This window comes from Plasmodium berghei (assembly GCF_900002375.2).
Source record: "Plasmodium berghei ANKA genome assembly, chromosome: 10".
NCBI classification, from domain to species: Eukaryota; Apicomplexa; class Aconoidasida; order Haemosporida; family Plasmodiidae; genus Plasmodium; species Plasmodium berghei.
Genome location: NC_036168.2, coordinates 406,100 through 432,911, shown reverse-complemented (window position 1 = coordinate 432,911; position 26,812 = coordinate 406,100). Strand labels below are relative to the sequence as shown.

The 26,812-nt window shown below is 22.4% G+C and overlaps 7 protein-coding genes across 7 annotated transcripts; 3 read left to right on the top strand and 4 right to left on the bottom strand.

Moving 5' to 3' along the window:
• Positions 1 to 1,517: 1,517 nt before the first annotated feature.
• PBANKA_1009400 (ER membrane protein complex subunit 4, putative) lies at positions 1,518 to 2,090 on the bottom strand (the record flags this gene model as incomplete). Its single annotated transcript, XM_034565170.1, has 1 exon — positions 1,518 to 2,090. One exon carries the CDS (start codon positions 2,088 to 2,090, stop codon positions 1,518 to 1,520), a length of 573 nt encoding a protein of 190 aa, XP_034421894.1.
• Positions 2,091 to 3,787: 1,697 nt separating this feature from the next.
• On the top strand, positions 3,788 to 4,492 carry PBANKA_1009300 (clathrin light chain, putative; the record flags this gene model as incomplete). The annotated part of the gene is made up of 1 exon (XM_034565169.1): positions 3,788 to 4,492. The coding sequence occupies one exon, from the start codon at positions 3,788 to 3,790 to the stop codon at positions 4,490 to 4,492; it is 705 nt and encodes a 234-aa protein (XP_034421893.1).
• Positions 4,493 to 5,214: 722 nt separating this feature from the next.
• Positions 5,215 to 10,056, bottom strand: PBANKA_1009200 (conserved Plasmodium protein, unknown function; the record flags this gene model as incomplete). Its single annotated transcript, XM_034565168.1, has 1 exon — positions 5,215 to 10,056. The coding sequence occupies one exon, from the start codon at positions 10,054 to 10,056 to the stop codon at positions 5,215 to 5,217; it is 4,842 nt and encodes a 1,613-aa protein (XP_034421892.1).
• Positions 10,057 to 12,892: 2,836 nt separating this feature from the next.
• Positions 12,893 to 16,682, bottom strand: PBANKA_1009100 (ataxin-2 like protein, putative; the record flags this gene model as incomplete). The annotated part of the gene is made up of 9 exons (XM_034565167.1): positions 12,893 to 13,648; positions 13,766 to 13,879; positions 13,971 to 14,068; positions 14,214 to 14,375; positions 14,517 to 14,549; positions 14,668 to 14,777; positions 14,949 to 15,124; positions 15,387 to 15,505; positions 15,794 to 16,682. 9 exons carry the CDS (start codon positions 16,680 to 16,682, stop codon positions 12,893 to 12,895), a joined length of 2,457 nt encoding a protein of 818 aa, XP_034421891.1.
• Positions 16,683 to 19,670: 2,988 nt separating this feature from the next.
• PBANKA_1009000 (GTPase Era, putative) lies at positions 19,671 to 21,194 on the top strand (the record flags this gene model as incomplete). The annotated part of the gene is made up of 1 exon (XM_034565166.1): positions 19,671 to 21,194. The coding sequence occupies one exon, from the start codon at positions 19,671 to 19,673 to the stop codon at positions 21,192 to 21,194; it is 1,524 nt and encodes a 507-aa protein (XP_034421890.1).
• A 282-nt stretch (positions 21,195 to 21,476) lies between these two features.
• Positions 21,477 to 22,421, bottom strand: PBANKA_1008900 (conserved Plasmodium protein, unknown function; the record flags this gene model as incomplete). Its single annotated transcript, XM_034565165.1, has 1 exon — positions 21,477 to 22,421. One exon carries the CDS (start codon positions 22,419 to 22,421, stop codon positions 21,477 to 21,479), a length of 945 nt encoding a protein of 314 aa, XP_034421889.1.
• A 2,358-nt stretch (positions 22,422 to 24,779) lies between these two features.
• Positions 24,780 to 26,540, top strand: PBANKA_1008800 (glucose-6-phosphate isomerase, putative; the record flags this gene model as incomplete). The annotated part of the gene is made up of 1 exon (XM_034565164.1): positions 24,780 to 26,540. One exon carries the CDS (start codon positions 24,780 to 24,782, stop codon positions 26,538 to 26,540), a length of 1,761 nt encoding a protein of 586 aa, XP_034421888.1.
• Between the last annotated feature and the right edge of the window lie 272 nt (positions 26,541 to 26,812).

Sequence of the window (26,812 nt, the reverse complement as noted above, 5' to 3'; positions counted from 1 at the left end):
GTATAATTTGCTATAAACGTGTTAGGCTGATTATTTTTAAAAGTTGATAACCACAAACAACATTATACCAATATTTATTTAATATTAACTCAAATACATGTTTCATGCTTAACTAAGTGTGCAAAAAACAAAAAATATACATTATTTACATGAATACTTTGAGGGTTCATTTTTCTTTTACAATATATTTTTTTAATGTATTGTTTTGAAATTTTATTTTTACATATAATTTATATTTTAATCTGTGTTACAAATATATCTTATATAGAATAAAATAAAGATAAATAAATAAATCTAATACGTGCATATTTACGTAATAACGAATGTTGAATTTGTAGGAAAGCAACAAACGGCAATGCGGGGGAATAACTTTAGATTTAAACTGTATAAAAATATTTTAATAAAATTCGTAATAAAAAAATAAAATATATATGCTAATAAATTTATTATATATATATTATTAAATATTCCTTTTATTCTTCTTATTTTGGATTTTTTTATACTTTTGCCAAGCAATTATTTTATTATGCGCTTTGTCGAATGCATACTACGACTTAAAAGTCATAAGTATGCATTGCACACATATATGCATATATGTATTTTGTTTGTGAATTTAACAGCTCTATATTTAATAAAAATCAAGAAATAGTTGTATTTCATCAAGCAATAACATATTCATAGTATTATTTGGTATAAACTCAAATCTAAAAATAGCATATGATGCTACATTTTTTAAAGATATATATAATGCTTGTAACATATATCCCCATGTATATATATAATATATATGTGCATGTATGTACACAATGCTATGGACATTTCAAGATATATTTTTTACATCAATAATATTCTTTGTATTGTTGCATAGCATATGTATATTTTTTTTAATATCTCTACAATTCCATTAAGTGAACATTTTTTTTTTTATAGGAACATTTATTTTGTGTTTAAAAAAAATAAAGTATTTACATTTATGGGTATTTAAATACTCAAATGGACATACATAAATGAAATAATTTTAACGCGAATAATGTATTATTATTTTATTTATTTTAAGGCTAATTTTATAAACTAATTTTATTTTAATTCCTGATAAAACGCAATTAATACATGGATATATATGCTATTATACTCATTTTGGAAAAGCTTGTTAGTGTTTAATGGTTTAATCCTTTGTTCCTTTTAAGATACAAATAATACTTTTCACAGTAATTATAAGAACGCATTGCATTCCTCTTATTATACACATGCGTGTATATGAAATAACTTAAATTATGCATGTTCCTTCAAGCTTAAATAAACTTATTTTTATTAGTAATTAAAAATTTCAAATTATATATTTTTTTTCAATGTTTTTTCACACAAAAAATAATTAAATAATTGGACGATATGATAAATTAATAAAAAATATATAGAATAGTAATAATAATATAAAAAATATTAAAATAATAATAAAAAAAAGTATCGCAAAAAATGGATTTCTGTTTATAGCAATTTTTAACTATTAATTATGATTCCTAAAATACAGTAATCATACTTTTTTGTTTAATTCGTTGATGCGGTATAAAATAAAAATAGTCTGCAGATCTTATGGGTAATAAACCACTGTTTGAGCAAATATTCATAATATAAAGCAAAGCGATAAAATTGATAAGAGCAAAACAAATTTTCTGCATTACAAATTTATTATTTGTATCTTCTCCTACACTTTTAAATGCATCGTTAATATTAAATAAAGATTTTAAAATATTATATATTGAATACATGATAAAAATAATACCAAAAATTCCTGATGCGCCCCCAGACATAAACATAACAAAAATATTCATCATTAACCCTTTAAATACATTAAGACAAACGTTCCATGCGTTTTTACCAATAATTTTATCTTCTATAGAATAATCATTTGATTTTTCATTTCCGATTTTACTTAATTTTCTTAAAATATTTATATTTTTCTCGGGCTTCATATAACTATCTCCATTTCCATATACTTCTTTGGCATGAATCTCAAATTTATATCCAAAAGGTTCTGTAATTTTATCATATCCTTCATCAGATTTTTTTAATCTGAAATTCCATCTATTCATTTTTATTCTGAGGCATTTATTTTATAATTAAATATCTAGCTACTTTGGTACCTTCTCTAAATATATATATAGCTATACAGCTTCACTTTCTTATAAAACTACTTAAAAGGATAAAGATATAAGTTGAATAAATTATATTTTATATATACGTGCTGTAATGTGTATGAAACATATTAATTCCGAAGAAATATTACATACGTAGCTAGAAAAAAATATTTAATTAAAAATGTGAATTGTTAAAAAAATGTTAATAATATTATATATATATATATATATATATTAGTAGGAATTTTTATATATGCGTATATATTTTGTGAAAGAATAAAAAAATAAATGTTACATACTATTGGCTTATTTATGTGTATATATAAATTAATATTTAGTCATTATTAGAAAAATGAAATAAGTATAGGAATGTGAAAAAAATTTAATTTAAATTATTAAAAGGTTGTATGCAATTATGCTATATGTATATAATGAATAATGGCTTAATTGGGTATAAATTAATATTGATAATATCACACGAAACAATTTCTAGCCATATTACATGGACAATATAATTAAAATATATGAATAGTTAAGCACGAAATACAATAATAATAACATAGAATGTTTGATTTGATAATATAGATATGTACTTTTAAGGTATTGCTTTCTTTCCATCGAAATGTTTTGCACAATAATTCTTCACGATTAAATCATAATATACATAAAATAATAATAATCATCATAAATAAATGAAAAAAATGATAAAATGTAAATTGTGATATTTATTATAAAATATATATGTCCATCGTTCAGTTATTTATAAAGTTGGTATATTATACTAAAAAGGGAAAAAATTATTATATCATATATTATTGTTTTTTTATTTTTACGGTTCTTTTTCAAACACAAAAACATTTACGTAACTATAAATATAATGGAAATATTTACGAATTTATTTAATTATACAAATATTTACTATGTTAAACATATGCATTTATATGAAAATAAAATTGGATTTTTATAATATTATTTTTTTTTGTTAAAACAATGGAAATAGATAATTATATACTTATTGTGATGAGAAATGAATAAAACTATTTTTATTGAAATATATGTCCCACTATTTTAATGCTATAAATCATAGCAAATATAATTATATATATTTAAATACAAAATATTATTAATATTTATAAAGAACAAAAAAGTTGGAATAGAACAAATTCAAGAATATATATGAACAAGAAAATAGAATATAAAGATCATCAAATAGTAACCTAAAGATTGTATATAAAAAGGGACCTAATAAATATTCATGCGTTGAAAACATATTATATACACAGCGTACACATATTTATATATATATATATTGGAAGTTGAATGACTAATCACGATAATGCAAACATAATATGTATTAAAATTATTACAGCTTATAAGAATAAAAGCCCAAAACATAATTTTTATGAATCCAACAAATTAATTGGCATAAATGATGTATTTATAAAAATTTCCGTCTTTTTTTATGAAATTGTGTTCGATAATATGGTCATCACATAATATGTATGAGCACAAAAAAAAATTAGTAAATATATATTCGTATAAATATTTATTTATATGTGCATATCTTGTATATCACTATTTGAAAGTATAAAAATATATGCACCAAAGACGCATTATACTGACACATATGTATATATAATAGTCAAGTAAAAATGAATGAACTTAATGAATATGATGGATTAAATTTTAACGAATATGAAAACATGGATAATAATGAATTTGATAAAAAGAACGTAACTGGAAATAAAAGTTATGAATTCAACGAAGATCTCTATATACCAACTAGTTTAAATGATAACGTTATGGAAAATAATGTTAATTATGATAATATTAATATTGATTATAGTAGTAATTATAAAGACCTAGAAATTGATAAAAGAGAAAATCCCGATATGATGAATAATAATAGATATGATATTAACAAAAATAATGACAGTGTAAGTAAATATGCAACATTAGGAAAAGAAAGTAAAATTTCTATTGAAAACTCATATGAACAATTTTTTGAAAATGAATCAGAAATATCCGACACTGAAGAATCTGTTACTTGGGAAACAGAAAGGTTAAAAAGAATTGAAGAAAGAAAAGAATACGAAGAAAAAAAAAAAAAAGAAATAAAAAAAAAAGCTGCTGAAGATTTAAAAAAGTGGTATGAAGAAATGGCAGTTGTTATAAAAGAAAACAAACAAAATTCAAAAAAAATATCAGAAGAAAAAAAAGAAGAAAATAATGATAATAAAATATGGCTAAAGGTTTCTCAATATCTAGATTTAGAGAAAGGCGAATATTTTAAAGAGAATAGCAGAATGAAACAAGTTTTGCTAAAATTGCTAAAGGAGGAAGAAGCAGCGTCATAAGGCAACTATTTTTGTTATTTTTTATAGAAACTTTCTAAGAATTTTGATCATATACATACTCGCATACATGTATATATATTTTTTAAACCGCGATGATATAATAATATATTTCGCGGGCATTAACTTTTTTGTATGCACATATATTTATATGTGTGTTATTTTTTAAAAAAATTGCAAACGAAATTTGATAAATCCATGTTAAAGAGAAAAAATGTGAAAAATTATAAAAACTATAAAAAATTATAAAAATATATAACAAAATAAATAATACATCACTCAGTCCCATATGCATCCACACACATATATACAATGTATATGTGAAAATTTTAAAAAGCTACGTTTTCAGTATTTAATAATATATGTTATTTTAATAAACTTGTTCATGATTTCCTGTAAGTTACACATCATTGTAATATGTAAATGGGAGAATCATGGAATGTTATATACGCATTTTTTTTTCTATTTCTATTAGAAATATTATTCTCATTTTTCGAGAAAAAATTCGTATATTCCATATTTAATAAACAGGTTATCCCTAAAATATGAACTTTTTTGGTATAATTCTTATTTTCACTACGAGTATTGAAAACTCACTTAGATTGGGTACCATAATCGTATATATTCTGCTCCTTTTCATAACAGTACGTTTTTTTTTGAGTTTGTAATTATATTTTTTTCAGAATATTATGTTGAATACCCCATATTTTATGATTTTTAGATTTTCATAATGTTTTTATTTCACAATTTTTAATAACATTTTTTTCTATAAAAGATATAACTTCATTAAAATTATTTTTATCAAATTTATTAATATTTTTTGAATTATTTGGTTTCATTTTTTCGATTTTATCTATATTATTATTTGTTACTTCATAATCATCATTTATGATATGATCTTTTTCTTTTTTTTTCACATCAGATTCTGTAAAAATATTTGTTGGAAGACTATCTGGTGTGTTCACATTACTTGAATAATTTAAATGTTCATACATATTTACTATATCAAAATTATTTAATTCGGTTATTTCGTTGTTCATATTATCATATTTGTCATTATTTTCACAATATAAATTTGATTTTTCTTTTTTGGGACTTTTGCCATCATATATTTCATCTTCACCATGGTTATTTAAATCATTCTCTTCTGAAAATATTTTATAATGCTCCTCTCGTTTACCATTTCCATTTACTCTATACTTATATGAATATTCTTTATTTATGATGCCATCATCTGGATATGTATCTTCAAGGTTGCATTGAATATTTTCCCCTTGTTCATAATATTCCTGAGATTGTCTTTTCTTTATATGATTCTTTATATTTTTATGACCTTTTGAATAGTCAATTATTTTCATATCACTAAGTTGGTTTTGTTTAATTTGGTCTAACATTTTATCATTATTTTTCGAAACAAAGTGATAATACTTGTTATTTTTATCATGTGTTGAAAAATTGTTTTTTTCTTTATCTGAATTATTAGTATTATCTGTATTATTGCTAGAAAGTTTGCTAAAATTGTTAGTTTTTTGTAGTAACGTACTATATATATCTATTTTTTTTTTTATATCTATATTTTTTTTTTTTGCATTTTGAGAAAATGTAGAAGCACTTCTAGCATTGTTACTATAATTAATGTTTTTTTTTCTAAGTAATTCGGCTTTATCATTATTTTTTTTGTACTCAAAATTTGAAATGTTTTCACTTATTTTGTCATTTTTCTCATCTTCATTGTAATATCTTTTTAAAGCATAATCATTTTTATGACAATTTACATCATTATTATTATGAGAGCATTTTTTAGAACCATTGCGATTGGCACTTCCAAATCGATTTGTTTTATTATGTCTAAGAGAGACACTCCTACTATTACAACCTCTAACAACAGTTCCGGAAATACTATCTGTGTGATATTTTTTTCCATGTTGATTATCTCCAACAAAGTTGTGAATAGTAAATTTTGAATTAATTTTAAAATGATTTAAAGATTTTCGAATCAATTTTATGTTATCCTTAACAGCATGAATATTTTCATATTGTATTTTTCCTATCGATTTATTTGATATATTATTTCTACATTTAATTCCAATTTCATTTAATATATGTGGATACTGAGATAATATATGCTCTAATAATTGTTCGACTGCTTTTAAGCTTTCATCAAAGACGATTATTTTATTACATTGATTTTTACACATATTTTTGTAAAAATTGATTTGTTCTATTGCTACATTTTTTTCTGTTAATAAATTGTCTATAATATGTTTATGTTCTTTTTCTAAACTTCTAATTGATTTATTATAACTATTTGTGTATTCCTTTTCTTTTTGTATCATTTCTTTTAAAATAATTTGTACTTCATCAAATGATTTTTCAAATTCTTTTTTTAATGAATCAAAATTAATTTGTGCGTTTTCATATTTTTCTTCAATATTTTTCAATTCCTTTAATTTTTCTTTAATTTTATGATTTTCGTTCTCTTTTTTTTCAAGTATTTTAGTAAATGTATCTATTTCGTCCTTAACATCATTTATAATGTTTTTTTTTTCTTCTTTTTCTTTTTGTAATTTTTCTTCTAATTCTTTTATTTTTTTAGAATACATTTTTTCTTCCCCTTGTAATATTCCAGTCATATTAAAATATTTAGCTTTCGTATCCCCCAACTCTTTTATTAGTGTTTCTTTTTCGATTTTAATATGCTCATTTTCTCTTTTAATATTTTTATGCTCTATTTTAAGTTTTTCATGTTCGCTTTTCATTTTATTAAAATCATTTTGTAGATGCTGATATTTATTATTTATATTTTCTAATTCATTTTTATATGAATTATTATTACTTATAATTGATTCGTTTTCTTCTTGTAATTTTTTTAACTCATCTGATAGCATCATATTTATATTTATGTTATTTTCTTGTTCAAATTTTTTTTCCTCAATTATATTTAATAAATTATTTTTTTCGGATTGTAAATGTCTCATCATGTTTTCATATTTTTTATCATAATTAGACTTGTCTTTGGTAGTGTAATATTTTAACAAAAATATTTTCTTACATAATTTTACTAACACATTTTTATACTTTGAATTTAAATTATCATAATCTTTTTTTAATAACTTGTTTTCAAATTTTATCTTTTCATTCTTTTTCATTAAATATAAATTCCTTATATTTAGGTAGCACCCTTTGTATGTACTCATTTTTTTCAGCTTTATATTTTTCTTCACAATTTTTATCAAAAATTTTAGAATTCGATTATATTTTTCATCATTAAAGCATCCTCTTTGAATCCCAATACCAATTTCGTTGACAACTACATTACCTGTATTATTTCCATTCGCTGTATCATTTGTATTATTTATAATTCCTAACTCACTTTTTTCATATGATATAGTACTCATTTTATCATCGATTTTTTCCATCCATTGTTTTATTTCGTTAATTGCCAATATAAGATTTTCCTCACTTTTTAAATTAGACAAACATACATAGTTGCTTGCATTCAGATTCTTTAAATTATCTAATTGAATGTGGGTCCCAGTTTTATTATCGTCATTTTTGCTATAAATCGAACTTTCACAATAATTTTCCATATTTTCTACTTTTGCATTATTTGAATCTTTATAGATCGAATCATTTTTTTTGTTCATACTTTGTTTTTTTAGCAATTCTTTAACACCAGAATATATTTTATTGACTGTTCGGAAATTATTCGTTAAAGTACTTTCTCCATCCATGTCTCCATGTATATTACAATCATAATTATTGTAATTACTTTGATTTGTTTTTTCCTTCTCTGTATATATAGATCTTTGTTGACGAACATGAATCATTGAAGCACTGTCATCAGGCAATATATCATCTTTTATATCGAAATTTATTTTACTTTTATCATCATTTTGTGATAATAAATCATAGTATGATTTATTTTTTGTATAATTTAAAATAACATCGTTCGTCATTTTGCTTCCATTTTTTTTATTTTCATATTTTATACGTATAGAATCAAATGTATTTTCTTTTTCCTCCTTTTTAATAGACTCTATTTTGTCTTTCGAGGTTATTTTACCATCGAAATTTAATATGTTTTTACCACTATATTCATATATAACTTCCTTATTTAGTTTTCGCAGTAACTCTGATTTAACATTTCCAACCAAAGATTGACTTCCATTAATTCCATGTTTAGGTTCCTCCGTTTTGGGTTTATTAATTTTCTTAATTCCATTCAAAGAATCCTTTAAATGTTCATTGTTATTAATAGCAAAATTTTCCCATTTAGTTTTTAGTCTTTCTAAAGATACAAACTGTTTTTTTTCGGAATTATCTGGTTTTAATGGAATAATTTGGCTTTTTGATGAATTTATTTGATACCTATCCATTAAATTACTATTTAGACTATCATTTGGTTTATATTTTGCGGTATATGTTGATAAATTTGAACGTGGAACGCCATAAAATTTGGTTTGTTTTAAAAAAGTATATGGATCATTTCCCGTATAATTATTATTTTTTAATATAAAATGTAAACTAAATTTGTTAATATTTTGTCCAATTATTTTAGAACTGTTATTAAATAAATTAATAGCTTCATTAATATTTATATTAGACGATATGCTACTCGTATTTAATGCTAATCTATATTTTACCGAATCGTTTCGTAAATCTATTTTACATATAGGCAGATAAAAAGCACTAAGTGGTTTAGGTATTTCGTCTTTTTCGCAATTTTCTTCATTTTTTTTTATAATATTACTACAATTATGACATGCATCAAGAGAATCATAAAATAAAATTGTCAATATTTTATTTTCAAAATTTTTATCATTTTCATCAATAATATATTTTTCAATTTCTAAAGGAGATTCATTATATATTAAAAAATTACTTGATTTATCGTAAGCTAAAACATATGGGGTAGAGTTAAAATTGTTTCCTTTCCAACAAGCAGGTGCATGGATTAATATTTTATAATGTTTCTTATGGCTTATTTTTCCGTCGTTTTTATTAATATTATTATAACCATTGTTGATATTGTCTATTCCTTTCGTTTTATTGTTTAATTCTTCTTCTGATATGGATTCATTTTTTCCAATTTCAAAGTTTCCATTTTTTTTTATAATTTGATCATTATTTTTGTTAGATTTTTCGTTAATAATCAATATTTGTTTATCTAAGATTTCCGATTTGTTATCAGAAAATTTGTTTACCTTTTCATTATTATTTTCATTTTTTACATTTTCTAAACTTAACGTTTTGGATGTATGAATAGCTGTGTTGCTAAATGTTTTATATACATCTACAGTTTTTTGGCTTTCCAATTTCTTTGGGTTTTCTTTGTCATTTTTTCCTTCGTCTGAATTGTTTCCTTCCTTTAAGTTATTTATTATATTTTCTGTGGTTATTTTTTCTTTTTTTCCACTTAATTCATTTTGTTTTATGCATTTTATAGTTTCTTTATCATTATTACAGAAATTAGATTTGTCATTATTCACTACATTACTTGACGAAATAGATTTTTGCTCATCTATGTTTCCAATTATTTCATATGTATCTATAATTTTTTGCATTTTACTACTTTTATATATATTATTGCTCCGTTGTTTTTCGGCTTTGATGCAACTTTGGTTGTCGTAATTTTGCAATTTCTCTGTTTAGCTATTCGAAGCTTCGTTAATTATATATATAATTATTTGTTTATGTATTCTTCTGTTTTTTCTTTGGTATTTTTTTTTATTTTTTTAATATCATGAAATAATAGAAAAGAATACACATTTATTTTAATAAGAAAAAGTTTATATACGAACTATACAAAATACGAAGACAAAATGTGCTATATGAATAAAGAAAATAACTAAATGTAAGAGGTTAACAATTTGCCATATGAAAAGAAAATATAAAAATAAAACCATATAGTAATAGTGGGCTGAGGGACACCTTTTGTTTGGAGTTTTACATGTGTGTACACATATCTAATATGTATGTGTATTCAGATCCAAAAAAACAAAACAACCCAGCTGTTTATATTACACACAGGTTTTTATTAATATATTTTAAAAAATTTGAATAGATAATACAAAAAATTAATAATACATTATAAATACAATTAGTAAAAACTAAACAAAAGCGAACAAAGTAAATAAAAACTATAACAACAAAATACAAAACAAATACAGTAATAAAGGATATATAAAAATTACAAATTCATTTTTTTAATGTTATTTTTATAAAAAAAAATTTGGTCAATTTCATGTAGAATTAATTTTATGAAAAATTAAAAATAAAATAAAATTATTAAAAACCATAAAAAATATCGATAGCTACAAAAACCTTATTACAGCATTTTATCTTTATTAATGCTATAATTTTAAATCAATATATTTATGAGAAACATATATATACCAAGACAAAAGTTACAAAAATAAATAATAAAATAACATAAAGAAGAGCTAAAGTAAAAAAATGAAAAAACAAATATTTTAAATATTTATAGAGAATAAAGCATAATTTTCTTTAATGTTTATATGTATATTATATATGTAGTTATTTATATATATTTTTATTATTTTGATATGGTAAATATTGTATATATAGAACAAAAAAAATTATATGAAAAAATGTAGAATGTTATGAAATAATGGAAAAAATAATTATGCATAAAAGTGTTCATTGAAAAAAATTGTCTTTCCAATTAATACAACACATAATTACATGATATATGTGTAATATTTATTTATCGGCTGATGATGTTACATAATATTATTGCACTATTTTTGCTATAATTTAAAATTCAATTGTTACAATTATTTTTATTTTATTTTATATTTTTTCATTGTTCATTTCCTATAAGTAATATTTTTCATGTTACACCAATGTAAAAATATACTATACCAAATTAATTTTACATCGCTTTTTTTTTAAAATACTAGTATTTATTATGTCTATATTTACTTTTAGAAAAGCTAAAGCACCAGAAAATATAGAATTTTGTAGAACAAAATGTGGGGAAGTATTATACAAAATAATAGACAAAATTGCGATATCAAATACTTTTTTTTGTTTTTTTATGCCGGTTTTATATTTACCATCATTTAATATATGCATAGAAAAAAAAACGATTACAAATATTTTTTTATTATTCGTGTGTAAGAAAAAAAAAATAAAATATGTATTATTAACGATATAATATAAAAATAGCTAAATATGGTAGCGTTTTTTTCAATATTTTAATTTTTTCTACCTTTTTTATAGTATATAGTATATTTGTATTTGCGTATTTTATGAAGTTCAAATTTTTTTTTAGATTTTAGTATATAATAAAACAAGAAAAAATATTTTGATTTATTATATATCCAGATTTAAATAATTTCATTTTTAAAAATATGTAAGTAAATTTTCCAAAAAATTATCATTTAAAAAACTTAAGTAAAAAATATAATTAAAAAAAATATATAATGGTACACCAGTAGCAATAAAATATGATAAATAAAAGTATATAAAACAAAAATACTAATAATATAGCAAAATGAAAATAAAGTAAAAACACCTATAACAGTTCCCCTTTTATCATTATTACGGTTTTATTTTACAAAGTATAATTAGGTGCTTATTGGGTTTATTCATCAATATTCCTAAAGCATATACATATATAATTAATATTAACTAGGTATACAGGTTACACACAAATAGAGTATACCCCTGCGTACTTAAAAATATATAAATATGTGAAAAATTAATTCATACGATTATATTAATAAACTACATAACTAGAATAATTTGAAAAAAGCACTTCTTTATGCATAATTGTAAAAGTTTTTTTCTATAATTTTATTAGATACGTAAAAAATATTTTCAAATTTATAACAAAAGGTTGATTCTATGTTTTATATGTATAATATAAAATATCAACTATATTACAATTTTTTATTTTATTTGTATACATATTTTTGTCTCTCTCACTAGTAGTGATAAATATTATGTATGGACTGTTTCCACATATGTGTAACATTTTGAGTAATAATGTTACGCATTCGAGTATTAATATGAAATACAAATTATAATAAGTCATTTAAATCTATTCATATAAAATTAATTATTTGTAGAATAAATAAACTACTCATACATCATAAATTAAATGCCCAATAAAAAAATGTATCTAATTGTTTAATTTGTTATAGTTAATTAGGTTAATTTAATTGAAATTCATTGTAATTTTTTCATTTTACCTTGTCTTTAATTATTCTTAATTTTCTTGATTTTTTAAATACATTCGCACTATCACTAGATTGAACTTTGTTTTATAATAATCACCATAAAAACATAGATGTCAATATATTTATTTTTTAAATTAAAAAAATATATAATATACATTCATAATAGCATCGCTGCAAAAGCGTTATAGCCTACCTAGGCATTATTCATTCGGTGAACAGGAGGGACATAATAAATTTGGCATTGATACTTCGGAAAAAACGGGGCAGATGGAGAATGAGGGTTTGAATATTTTTGTGGATCCATAACAACAAAATCTGGGGGATATGGTGGCATATTCATATTATGCATTGGAGCATTTGAATTATTCATCATATTTAAATTATTCATCATATTTAAATTATTACAATTATTATTGGTATTAGTAATATTATTATTTACCCCATAATTCATATTATAAGGCATATAAGATAATGCTGGATAATGCATACGATTATTCGATAAATGTGGGTTTCTTAATGAGTGCATATTCATATTTTTATTTCCTGAATAATTTGTATCTATATTTGTTATCGGCATATTAAAAAATTGACCATTATTTGAATTTATTGGAACACAATTATTTGGATAATATCCACGAACAAATGGATTAAAATAAGATCCACCTTCTAAAAATGGAGTATTCATTGCTCTAGGAACTACAGGTATAAATGGTAGATTAACTACAATATTTGAAATATTTTGTTGTATTGGCATATTATTTGAAAAATTCTTAACTTCTTGGTAATTATTTGAAGATGAACATGGTGGTATTTCCCCTAATATCGATTTATAGCTCAAATTTTTTGCGCTTTTAAATTCCAGCGGGGTATTTTGGCAATCTTCTTCCTTCGAATACTTTAGTGCGTTATTCAATACAGTATCAAAGCTTTTATTCGTCTCAATCGATTTCTGCATTGAAGATAAATGCAAATAATTATAATAATTTTATATATAAGTATAAAAAATGAGATAAAAGTATATATCGTTACACAGATATGTCTTAGTGTATAATCTTAAAAAACTTACGACTGGAAATGTGCACAGTTTTGTGGAAGATTTCAAATCAGCACCATCTTTAATAGGGGGATTATACATTGAATTTTGAAATTTGTTCAGCATCATATTTATGTTGATGCTTTGCTGCAAAAATATGTAAATAAATGAATATATATGTGTATGAATGCATATAAACTATTGAGACTGAATTTCTTCGCATATCCATATATCTTACATAAGCATGTGGGATTCCATCATTTCTGTTCATATTTAGGTCATCAAATTGAAATATTTTATTATTCTGAGGATCAGGGATTACATTTTGATAATAACCTACGTACGAAAAAATGTGATATAATCGAGTGTGAGAATAGTGTAATATATACGTTTTATCAGTTTTTAATAAAAGCATATATAGTGTGAGCATGTATATATATATATATATATATGTTTGTGGAATGGCTCCTTTTTTTCTAACCCATATTGGGATCCGGAATGTTATTTTTCATGTTGTTATAATTCATAATATAGGGGTTATATGGGGGTAGGTTCGAACCATTTGGCATATAATTTGCATTTAAGTTGGGGTTAAAATTCATGTGGTTTAGCATATTTCCATTTCCTTGAATTTTACTCATATCTTCAATTTTTTCAACAAAAAAAAAATATATATATAACATATCTATATAGCTATTCGAATTTGTACACAACTAAAAGTTGATTTCTTAAGGTATTATCAATAATTATTATATGTTAAGTAATAATGTATATTATCACTAACCTATATCTTGCGCGTTTTTATATTTTCCTTTATCTGTTGTAAGATTATATTAAAAAAATAATAAATAAGGGTGTTGCAATTTAATAAGAAAAAAAAAAGATGCTATCGAGGAAATGCAATGTATCAATTTTCATATTTTTATTGGAATTACCTAAAGTGTTTGGTAGATTTTTCTGATTATCATTAGGCAACCTATTCGTAGATCCCATAAAATTGTTGTTTGGTTTTGTATTTGATTCTTTTGCGTTTAAATCAATTTTGCTAAAATAAATAAAAAAATATATATATAATTTACTCAGGATGAAGACTAATTTATTCAGTTTCTATGAGGTAGACAAATCACGGTAACAGTTCCTGTAGATATGTATACAGATGTACGCATTGATACATATATGTGAATGTGTTTTTTGTGTACAATAATATGTTCATTACTTGGCTAATTTTTCATTAAACTCTTTAGCAGCGGTAATAAATTCCAATTTTTCTGTGGATTTATCTTTCTTGTTTGATGCTCTATTCTTGGTTTTATTTTTGAGCATAATCCATTCTGGTCTCGTCTTTTCATCCAGTTTTGGTAGTGCAGGCTCCAAATTTAAGGCATTAATACCCTGTGGAATTTGAAAATCCATATATTTATCATTATATATTTGCATAAAAATTAAAATAAATAAATAAATAAATAGTAAAAAATTTGAAAGGAGTAAATTATGCAAACATAAAATAAAAATGATAACAAATGATAGGATAAAGTGACACTATATTGGGTTAATACAAGTACACATATAAAATAATAGACAATGAAAAACATGTATTTTTCAAATATACATTTTTTATTTATTTATTGTTTTTTATTTTTATTTCATGTCTTACAATAAACTCGGCGTTTTGGGGTGCCGGATTTTTCGAAGAACCTTTATTTTTTTTATTGCTAGAATTATTTTCATCGTTCGATGAAGATATTGTAAAATTTATTTTTTTTTGCTTATTTACTTTAAAAGATAAGAAAGAGAAAAGAAAGAACAAAAAAAAATGTGTATATATATGTATTGACAATTCCCATATAAATGGGTATGCATATGCATCTGGGTATCAAATGGAATATGCAAAAACCAAAAAAAAATATATATAAAGAATAATAACATAAGTATACAAGAATATGTCATAGATAAATTTGTGTGCACACACATGTGAACATATAACTAGAAATATAATTTCAAGAATGAATAAATTGACAGAATTATGAAAGAATATATGCAGGAACTGCTAAATATTTTTACTTGGATATTTTTTTTCATTTTCCCTTTTGACAAGCTGAAGTTTTTCCTTTAAATCTTTAATAGTGAACTGGTGAAACCTAGATTTGTTTTTATTGTTATTATTATTACTATTATTATCATCTTTTTTAAATTTATGGGGCTTTGCAAACTTATCCTTATTTCGTCTAACTGCTCCAAATAAATCTTCTTCGTCAATCTCTTTATTATTTTTATCGGCATCTTCTGGATCCAAATGGACCCCTCTATTTTCTAATTCTTTTGCAATTTTATCAGCTTGAAGTTTGACATGATGAGGTACTTTATTTATATCTAAATTAGTAGTATATATTTCTTCTTTATATGTAGTTGTAACACCATATAATTTTCTGTTTTGTTCAAATTGGTCCCATGGCTCATTTAATTTATCATCTAGTTTTAATTTGCCATAACTAGGATCGTCAATATTATTATCATCACATACCCATCTTTTTAATTCTCTATTAGCTGAATGTGATTTCTTTTTTTTTAGAGATATATCAGCATCAATTTTAAAATTATCTTTAACATTTTTTACTTCATCTGGATCTTTTAATTCAAGGTTTATATTTTTGGCTATAATAGTAGTATATGCATTTTCTGGAATTATCATAGCTTTATTTATCGGACCACTAAGTTTATCATTTTTTGCTAAAACCTGAGCATAATTTAAGGATATATCGCCTTCTTTATTATTACTGTTAGAATTATCTGAATTACAATTATACCCATGAAACAATCCTTTTATTTCATTTCCATCTTTCATATGCACATTTACTTCATTCCCAAACAAACAGGACATAACATATGTTAATCTATCCTCATTTATTTTTTTGTGTCTGTTTTGCAAATGGGTGTTCTCTGTTTTATTCATTTTAAGTTCTATTTGCCTAATTATTTATTTACCTATTGTTTTTATTAATTATAATTCATTATTATCTTATAACTCCTGTGGTACTTTTATGGAATATTATTGGTCTTTTATATATTTTATGCAAACAGTTGTTTTGATGTTAACAAGTATTTTATAAGTTATGAGGTGTGCTACTAACGTCACGATGGGTTATGGAAAGTTGTTATATTCTATTAAAGCATATTATATAACAACTGTTTAGCGCATTTGGTGGCTCTTTTTCTAGCTCTTTTCCACCTCTTTCTATATCCACATACACTGTTCCAAAAATAGTATGTTTGAAGTACAAATATAATTGAAATAGTTCAATAATAGGAACATAAAAAAAAGTGATGTAAAACAAATATATAAGGTAACAAATGTTATAAATATATACGAAAAATATAATGCACCCGCAAACAAATATATAATGTGTATATTTATATTGCTTATAATTAAAATTTTTCTTTATTCATTATTTTTATTCCTTTTTTAACTAATATGCTATGCCATAATAACCTTGTGTTATTATTTCTTGGCATTTATTTATGGCGTTTCGTATATTTTACATAAATGATATAAATATGCACCTGATAAATACAAATATTATATAATATCTGAAAATATAAGAAATATCAAAAAAACTCCATAAAACAAATATTCACAAACGTTTTATATATAACACGGAAATTTTACCTAACAAAAAAAGAGTGATCAATAACGAAGTAAAGAACGAATGATAGTAAAATGGATATAGGGGAAATGCATTATATATATGCAATGAATGTTAATAAATAAAATATTATGATTTTTATTATGAGTTTAAAAGAAAGGGGGTATTGCATGCATATGATATAAAACGTAATATGCATATAAATCGTATTCAAATTAAATTATTATATAATATGCACGCATATAATTGTACTATGGTATAAATTTTCACCCTATGTAAATATAGGTAGGTGGTTTTATGCGACGCAAAATTGTACGCCTTTATGCATGGATATCACATGTGCAATTTATTTACAATAAAATTATTGTATATACATAGTTTACCCCTACTTAATATCTTACCTATTCTGTTTCGACTTGTATATATTGTATGAAATATACATTAGCCTTGAAATATAGTAATTTAACTAATCATAATTATATTAATAGTGATATATAAAAAAAACATACTTATATATGATTTGTGTTTTCAAGTTTACTATAATTTGTATTCCCTTTAAAAAATTATATTTTATATATAATGCATATGTATATTTTTTAATAGCAAAATTATATGTTTTTAGCATGGATCATTACTTTACTGCTATGATTTATTTGCATTTTTTATTTACATTTATTTTTTCCCATAATAACAATATTAAATTTACGCTAAAGGGCTTAGAAATGTAAATATTTTAATTTAAACAAAAAATAAATTGCAAAATTTATGTGTAAAAAAATAAGATAAAACAAAAAGGGAATATATGGATGTGTGTGCCATTCATTTGAAACTGATTTTTATGCATAAAAATGTCTTTCAATGCTAGCAAAAATTGATAATGGCAACATAATTAAATACTTGTAGATATTAAAAAATAAAATAATATGAGCTTTAATACGAAATGGAAATAAGGAAATAACCTAATACATGTACGACAAATTCGTAGTACGACCTTTTTATATTATATATATTTTTTGTTTTTTGTTAATTATCCGATGTGTGATAATTTTTATATGCATTAAAAGCATGTATACTCTATAAAATGAAATTAAACAAATATATCGTTTAGTTTGTTAATATATAATTAAAAAAAGGTATATAAGACGTCTTTTCTACAATTGATTTAATTTAGTTGCTACAGTTAATACCGTCATAATTTTTATTTGTTTTCTTTTTATGTAAATCTTTACATATTTATACTCTTTAATAACTTAATAAAAATATGTATTATATTATTTTTATATTTATATGGAGGAATGTTTCAAATCTTAGATAATTTGATAGGAATATACCCATGCCTACCACAACACATGCATATATATATATTATTTTAGGTTACTATTTTTATAAATCGAAAAAAACTAAATAACGTTGTTTCTTTTTCCAATATTGTTTATTTTTATACTCATTTATTTCAATAATATTATTATTTTTTATTATCCTTTCCATTCTTAAGAGCTATATTTTTACTTCCAAAACATAAGCCAAAATGGTTAAAATTATGTTGTAGATTAAAAATGTATAACATAAATAAAACATTTTATTATATATACATATTTTTAATATGATTTATGCTATATATAAATATAAAGCGGTTTTGTAATGACTAAAATTATAATTTATTGGTTTTTTTTTGACAAAATATTTTTCTTAAGTTAGTTGGTACTGACATTTTTTGGTATAGCATAATCCTCAGCTATAAAATTATTTATTTGTAGAGCATGAAAAGCATAAAAAATAATTTTTAAGAAGTAATATACTGGTTTATAAGTATATTTTAAATGCTATAATACATATATTAATGTATGGATATATTCCCTTAAAAACGTAGTTTCTTTAATATGAATCACGTATTTTTTATCGTCATTTTATTCCATTTTCATGAAATTATATAATTTGATTTACAAGTTAATATGCACAATTATATTATATAACAATTTTTCCATATATAAGGGGAAGATAAAAAAATAAATAAAAAACTCTTTTAAAGGGCTAACTATTTTTATTATAATTATGAAACCCTATATTCTTTAGCAATGTTATGTTGCATTTAGGAAGTTATATATGTATGTGAAATTTGCCAATATATATAAAATGATACTACAAAAATGAGGAAATAACCCTGTATTTTTTATGAACGTATTAATATGGTAGTATAATTACTAATATTAATTAGTTCCATGCATATATATGTGTGTATTTTCTACACATATAATGCATATGTCTTATTGATTTATCTCATATAATTATAAACTCAGATGTTCAGAAAAAATATTACTTTATTTAAATTGTTATGTATAAGACACAAATGGGTATTTTTTTCGAATACCCGTAATTTTTCGATATTAGAAAGATATATAAGAGCAAGACCTCATGCTAATGAATTGAAAATAAATGACATAAATATAGATGAAAATAAAAAAGATGAAGATAAAAAAAGCAAAAGTAAATATTATTCCCCTAATATAACAAGAGGGGTAATACCAAAAAGTGCTTATATGAATACATGGAAAATTCCAGAGCAACCAGAAAATCCCAAATTTTTAAAAATTGCATTAATTGGAGCTCCAAATTCTGGAAAAAGTTCCTTGTTAAATACAATTTTGAATAAAACCATTTCATCAGTTTCACCTAAAATTAATACAACAAAACAAGATATAAAAGGGATTTATACTAAAGAAAATGTTCAATTAATATTTATTGATTCTCCAGGAATTATACCTTCTCATAAAAAAAAAAAATTCTGTAAAGAGCTGGTTAATTATGCTTGGAAAGGATATGAAGAGGCAGATTTAATATTATTTGTTGTTGATACAGTTAAAAGACCTACACACGATATTATTAGTATTATTAGAATATTAGCACCCAAACAAATTGAAGCATATAATAGTGATAGTGAAGTTGATAATGAAGAGGAGAATAGTATTTATAACGTGACACGTCACGAAAATGAAGATATAAATAATGATTGTGAAAATGATGCTAAAATGGGTGAACACATATTAGAAGACGATAAAAATGAACATAAAATGAATCAAGAAATTGTGGCAATAACAAATAAAGAGGAAGTATCAGATACTAAATATAATGAAAAAATAGACTCTAAAAAAATTATAGATTATTTTTCATATGCCATGGATAAAAATCCACTATATAATGATAAAAGTATTAAAGAAAATTTATTTGAAAACCGCAAAAAAATAATTGAATCTTATAATCACTCACATAAAAATTATAGAATATATAAAAATAATAATAAACCCAAAATAATACCCCCTGTCATTTTAGTATTAAATAAAGTTGATTTATGTACAGAAAGTAAATGGTCGAATGCACGAGCCAAGGAATTTATGAATAACGGGAAGTTTGATAATATATTTTTTATATCTGCTAAATATAATAAAGGTGTAGAAGAGTTAATAGATTACATATCAAAATTTAAAGCAAAAGAACAACTATGGGCATATCCAAAAGAAGAAAGTACAACTTTAACCAAAGTACAAATTGTAGAACAACTAATTAATACATATTTATATTGTTGGTTTAACAAAGATGTTCCATATAAAATTAAACATCATATGATATCATGGCATGTAAATATAAACAATTCAATAATAATTGAATATCAAATTATCGTGAAAAATGATAAAGTAGCTAAAATGATTTGTGGCGTCCATAATAAACTTATACTTAATATGAGAAAAAATGTGTCTTATAAATTAACGAAATTATGGGGTCAAGACGTGTATGTGCACATTCATGTTAAATCTATTAACACATGAACAGTTGCATATATTCACATGGTATTGTCATATCTAATAAAAAAAAATTAAACGCATGTATAACTCATGCTATTTTATTATATATGAAAAAGCTTCTCAGATGTCTTTAATTATATTTCATTGTCATTTTTTTGCAACATGCAATTACGCATGTTTAAAATTTGTTTTAATTTTTTTGTTATTAAAGTGATAGGTATACATTATTTTTTGACTTAAAAAAATGTAAAATAAAATATTAAAAAAACAAATAACAATAATAAAGTTAGCTATTTTACAAAAAAATTATTTGAGGTCAGGCCAAGTAAATTTGGCTTGTATAAAATTTTCGTCAGGTAAGTTATAGATAAAATTGTACATTCTAATACAATAAATGGTTAAATTCATTAATTCCTTTGACATTTTCTCCTTTTCATTTTCATCATAAATATGATTAAAAAGGAGATTGTGTATTTTTCCGGCGTAATACTCTTTACCTATACAGTCGTCTAATCCTATACAAAAACCTAAGGAGTATTCTTGCATATTTATTAAATATGTATTAAAATTGAATTCTGATATTTTATATTTTATAAGTAATGCTCTATAATAGTCCCATATTTTTTCCCATAATAAGATTTTTAAGTTATTATTATTTATAAGGTTTAATTTAGCACAATATATCCATACGTGAATACATAAAAAGTACATAATTTCACGAACATTATTTTTATTTATGTTAAATTTAGAAAATAAGCTTTCGTTGTTCATTCTTTCATAAATTGGTGAAATAAATATGTGAATATTTGCAGTATATTTCAAAATTATATTATTATAGATATTATTGTAAATTTTATTTATTATAGGAGTTACCTTGATTTTTTGTATAGCATTATTTAAAAACTTCACATAGTAATAACTAAATAAGCTATTATCACTTTTCAAAGTATCTAAATCACAACTATAGTCTTTATAATATTTAGAGACCTTATCATTTTCTTTGTAATGTTTTATATATTCATATATCATATATTTATCAATGTGTATATCTTTATTGGATGCTATAATTAAATGAGTTCTTTTTAACTTTTGTTCTTCTTCTGGACTTAAGATATATTCACAATATGATTCATTAGTGGTTTTCCATTTGAGGTTTTTATCGTTTAGTGTATTATTAATAAAGCATTTAAATCTTTTAGGGTGTTCAAAGCATTTACTCTTTCTGCAGTTGAAGATAAATAGTTTATTCATTTTTTTTCACAATTCAGTACAATATTATAGCCCTCAATGGAAATATATGTATATCATGTAGTTGTAATAATTTTCCCATCCTATATGTATTAATTGCGTATTTTACAAACAATAAATTTTATTTCCATTAAGACCAACACAAGTAGCATATATACTCAAGCATTATATGAAAATCATACTATATTTTTTTGCTTTATTCATATTTCTTTACACTTTTTTTAAGCATTTGATATATTAATTATTGAAAAAAATACAAATACCAGATGAATTTTTAAATATTCATATACGAGTATATTTCGAAAAATTTACAATATATGCATAATATATAAATAAATGTATACTATTCTAAAAGATAAAAAAAATTCATATGTGCATTTCTTCTACATAATTTGTATATATTTTATCTTTTCAATTACTAAAATAATATCGCATATTTTCATTAATATGTATTATATATTTTTGTTTTGTTATTTTTTTAACTTATTGAAAAAGGTATAAATATGTATAACATTCTTTTTACAACATTTTTAAATAATTATATTTATTTTGTATATAAAACAAACAAATGTTTTTACTTGTTAATTTCCCTATATATTTTCATCATACTAATGTAATAATCTTAGTTTGTCTTCGATAGTTTTTTCACCTATTCGAACAAAAAACTACAATGAATTATGACAATGTTCTTTTATATTTAACAATTGTGTATATAATGAATATTTATAGGCTGTTATTATATTATAGTAATTTAAAATAAAACAATAAAATATACGTAATAGGAATTACAACAAATATATACAATTTTTTGAATGAAAAATATATACATATATATAATGTGCATATGCATTAACATAGTGATCATTTTAAATGATTGAAAAAAGCGTTTTTTTAGAATGACTATAATTTTTTTTTCAACAATCCTATTTACAATTTTTAATTTCATACAATTTAAAAAATTAAATAACTACATTCCTCCAAATATATAGATTTATAGGAAGTGATGAAAGCCACCTTTATATTTAAAAAATAATATAATATATATTTCCTAATTTTTTATAATACGAATATAATTTTATTCATAAAATAAGTAATACATTTTTATATACTAATTTCTGTCTTTTGAAATATATTTTTTATGTAGAGAAGCTTAAATGCTGGGTGTTTAAATACAAAGTGTGAACAAACCATTAGCGAATAGGTTTTATGCAAAAAAATATATGCAGTCTTTAACTTTTAATGCATTAATTTAATTTAATTTAATATAATTTAATTTTTTTTTAAATTTTTATTCCCCTTTAAAAATTATAAAATGACTTAGATTAATTAAAACCCCATTATATAACTATGATATATTATGCATTTTTCATATATGCAATATTATGGGGAATTTATTATATAATTTATACGCCTTAAAACAATTTCCTATATTTGCATGTAATATATATTTTTAAATAAATATTTAATGTGCATTAAGTATAGCATATTTTAAAAAATACGGAATATAAATATTACTATAGGATATTTACATTTTATTACAATTGAGAAAATAAATATTCAGCTAATATATATTATAGCATTTATGAATAAGCTTTGAAAAGCTAAAAGATAAGCTTGCGGATTTTATAAGCTGTAGATGATGGTATGCGTGTATTAATTATAAATAAAATATATTAATAAAATATAGAAAGATAAAAAAATAATAAATAATAATAAAAACAAATAAACAATATTTTAATTTGAAATGCATAAGAATAATAAATGTTTTAATTTTTTCGACTATTTGTGGTAATAATACTATAAATAATAATAAAATAATATACATAATATAATGTATAATTAATTTTAAAAGCTTTATATTTAACTAAAAAAATGATTATATTATTTAAAGGAAATTATTTTTTTTTTTCTAAATATGTAAAGAATACGCAAAAATAAATTATTTTTGTATGTATCAATAGTATGTGAATAATGATAAATTGTGTGTAAATTTGTAAAATTTCCATTAAATTTCTATTAAAAATATATGACTCCCTCTCTGATTTCTCATTGACCATTTATAATTTTAAATAGGTATTGAGATAAAAAAATTATCATTACAAATATATATATATATATATTTTGACTTATTTGTATTAATATATATTGGTACATATCCAAATATTTCTTTAATTTTCAATATTAAGACAATAAATAGCACCTTAAAGTAATTGATTGATTTTAATTGTCATTTTTTTATCGTTTTTGGAATTATATATTTGAAAATTTATTTATTTTACTTCATTTGAATTTTGTATTATTATTATTTAATATTTTACATTTTTTAAACGTGCAAATTGTGTGTTTCGTACAAATTGAAAAATGGATATAACTAGCTTAAAAAGCTATAAAGATTTGATAGAACTAAGCAATGAAGAGAAAAAGAAGGACTTAAAGGATTATTTAGAGGATAAGAAAAGGTCTGAGCTTTTGATAAAAAAGTTTAAAAATTTATACGTTGACTTATCACGCCAGAGATACAATGAAAAAACTCTTAATAAATTAATCGAATATGCCAAAGAAATAAAATTAGGAGAAAAAATTGCAAGGACATTTAAAGGCGAAAAAGTAAACATTACCGAGAATAGAAGTGTATTACATACAGCATTACGAATACCAATAGAAAAAATAAATACTCATAAAATAATAATTGATGATAAAAATGTATTAGAAGATGTACATAATGTTTTAAAAAAAATAGAAAACTATTCTGAAAATATAAGAAATGGAAATATAAAGACATGCAGAAATAAAAAATTTAAAAATGTGATTTGTATAGGTATTGGTGGATCTTATTTAGGAACACAGTTTGTATATGAAGCTATGAAATATTATTACACAAATGAAGTTATATGCAAAAATAAGGCTGATAATAGTAGTCTAAATAATAATACTTTAGGGAACGAAACTTTTAGCATAGCTTATGATGAAGAAAAAAATTTTAATTTAATTTTTTTAGCTAATGTTGATCCAAATGATATTAATAGGACTATACAAAATATTGACCAGACCGAAACATTAGTTATAATTATATCTAAAACATTTACTACTGCTGAAACTATGTTAAATGCTAGAACTATAAAAAATTGGTTGAAACTAAAAATAAAGGATGAAAATGATTTAAGCAAGCACATGGTAGCTATAAGCACAAATCTAAAATTAACAGATGAGTTTGGAATAACAAGAGAAAATGTTTTTGAATTTTGGGATTGGGTTGGAGGCCGATTTTCTGTTACTAGTGCAGTTGGAATGCTACCATTATCTATAGCATTTGGCTTCAAAAATATGACAAAATTTTTAAATGGCTGTCATGATGTTGATGAACATTTTTTAAATACAGAGTATAGTAAGAATATCCCTGTTTTGTTAGCATTAACTAGTTTTTATAATAATCAATTTTTTGATAATAAAAATATAGCTATATTGCCATATTTTCAAAATTTATTAAAATTTTCTAAGCATGTTCAACAATTAGCTATGGAAAGTAATGGAAAATCTGTAGATAGAAATAATAAGTTTATTAATTATAACACTTGCCAAGTTTATTTTGGTGAACCAGGTACTAATGGGCAACACAGTTTTTATCAATTAATTCACCAAGGTCAAATAATTCCAGTAGAATTGATAGGTTTTAAAAAATCTCATTTCCCAATATATGTAGAGAATGAAAAAGTAAGTAATCATGATGAATTGATGACAAACTTTTTTGCACAAGCTGACGCATTAGCGATTGGAAAAAATATAGAACAATTGAAGGAAGAAAATGAAAATAATAAGAATAAAGTATCTATTGATATATTAAATCACAAAGTATTTAAAGGAAACAGACCATCAACTTTATTACTATTTGATGAACTCAATTTTTATACATGTGGGCTACTTTTAGCAATATATGAACATAGAATTGTTGCTGAAGGATTTTTATTAAATATAAATAGTTTCGACCAATGGGGAGTCGAACTAGGAAAAGTTTTAGCCAAAGAAATAAGAAACTATTTTCACGACGCAAGAAATAAAAAAAATACATATGCATATCATTTCAACGAATCTACTAAAATTTTATTAGATTATTATTTAAATTGATTACCTTAATCATTAATTTTGTACAATACCATATTGGTACAGAGCCATTAATCCCACGTATATTATATTTAATATTTTTTATATGCACACACACATATATGTTTATTACTACAAAAATGCAGACGATACACGTTTAAACATGATGCTCCTTTTTATTATTATATATATGTATAGAAAATACAAATATCAATATTTCCATTTATTAGAATATTATTATTTTTTTATTTAATCAGAATATATAAAAAAAATATTTGGCTTCCAACATATACACA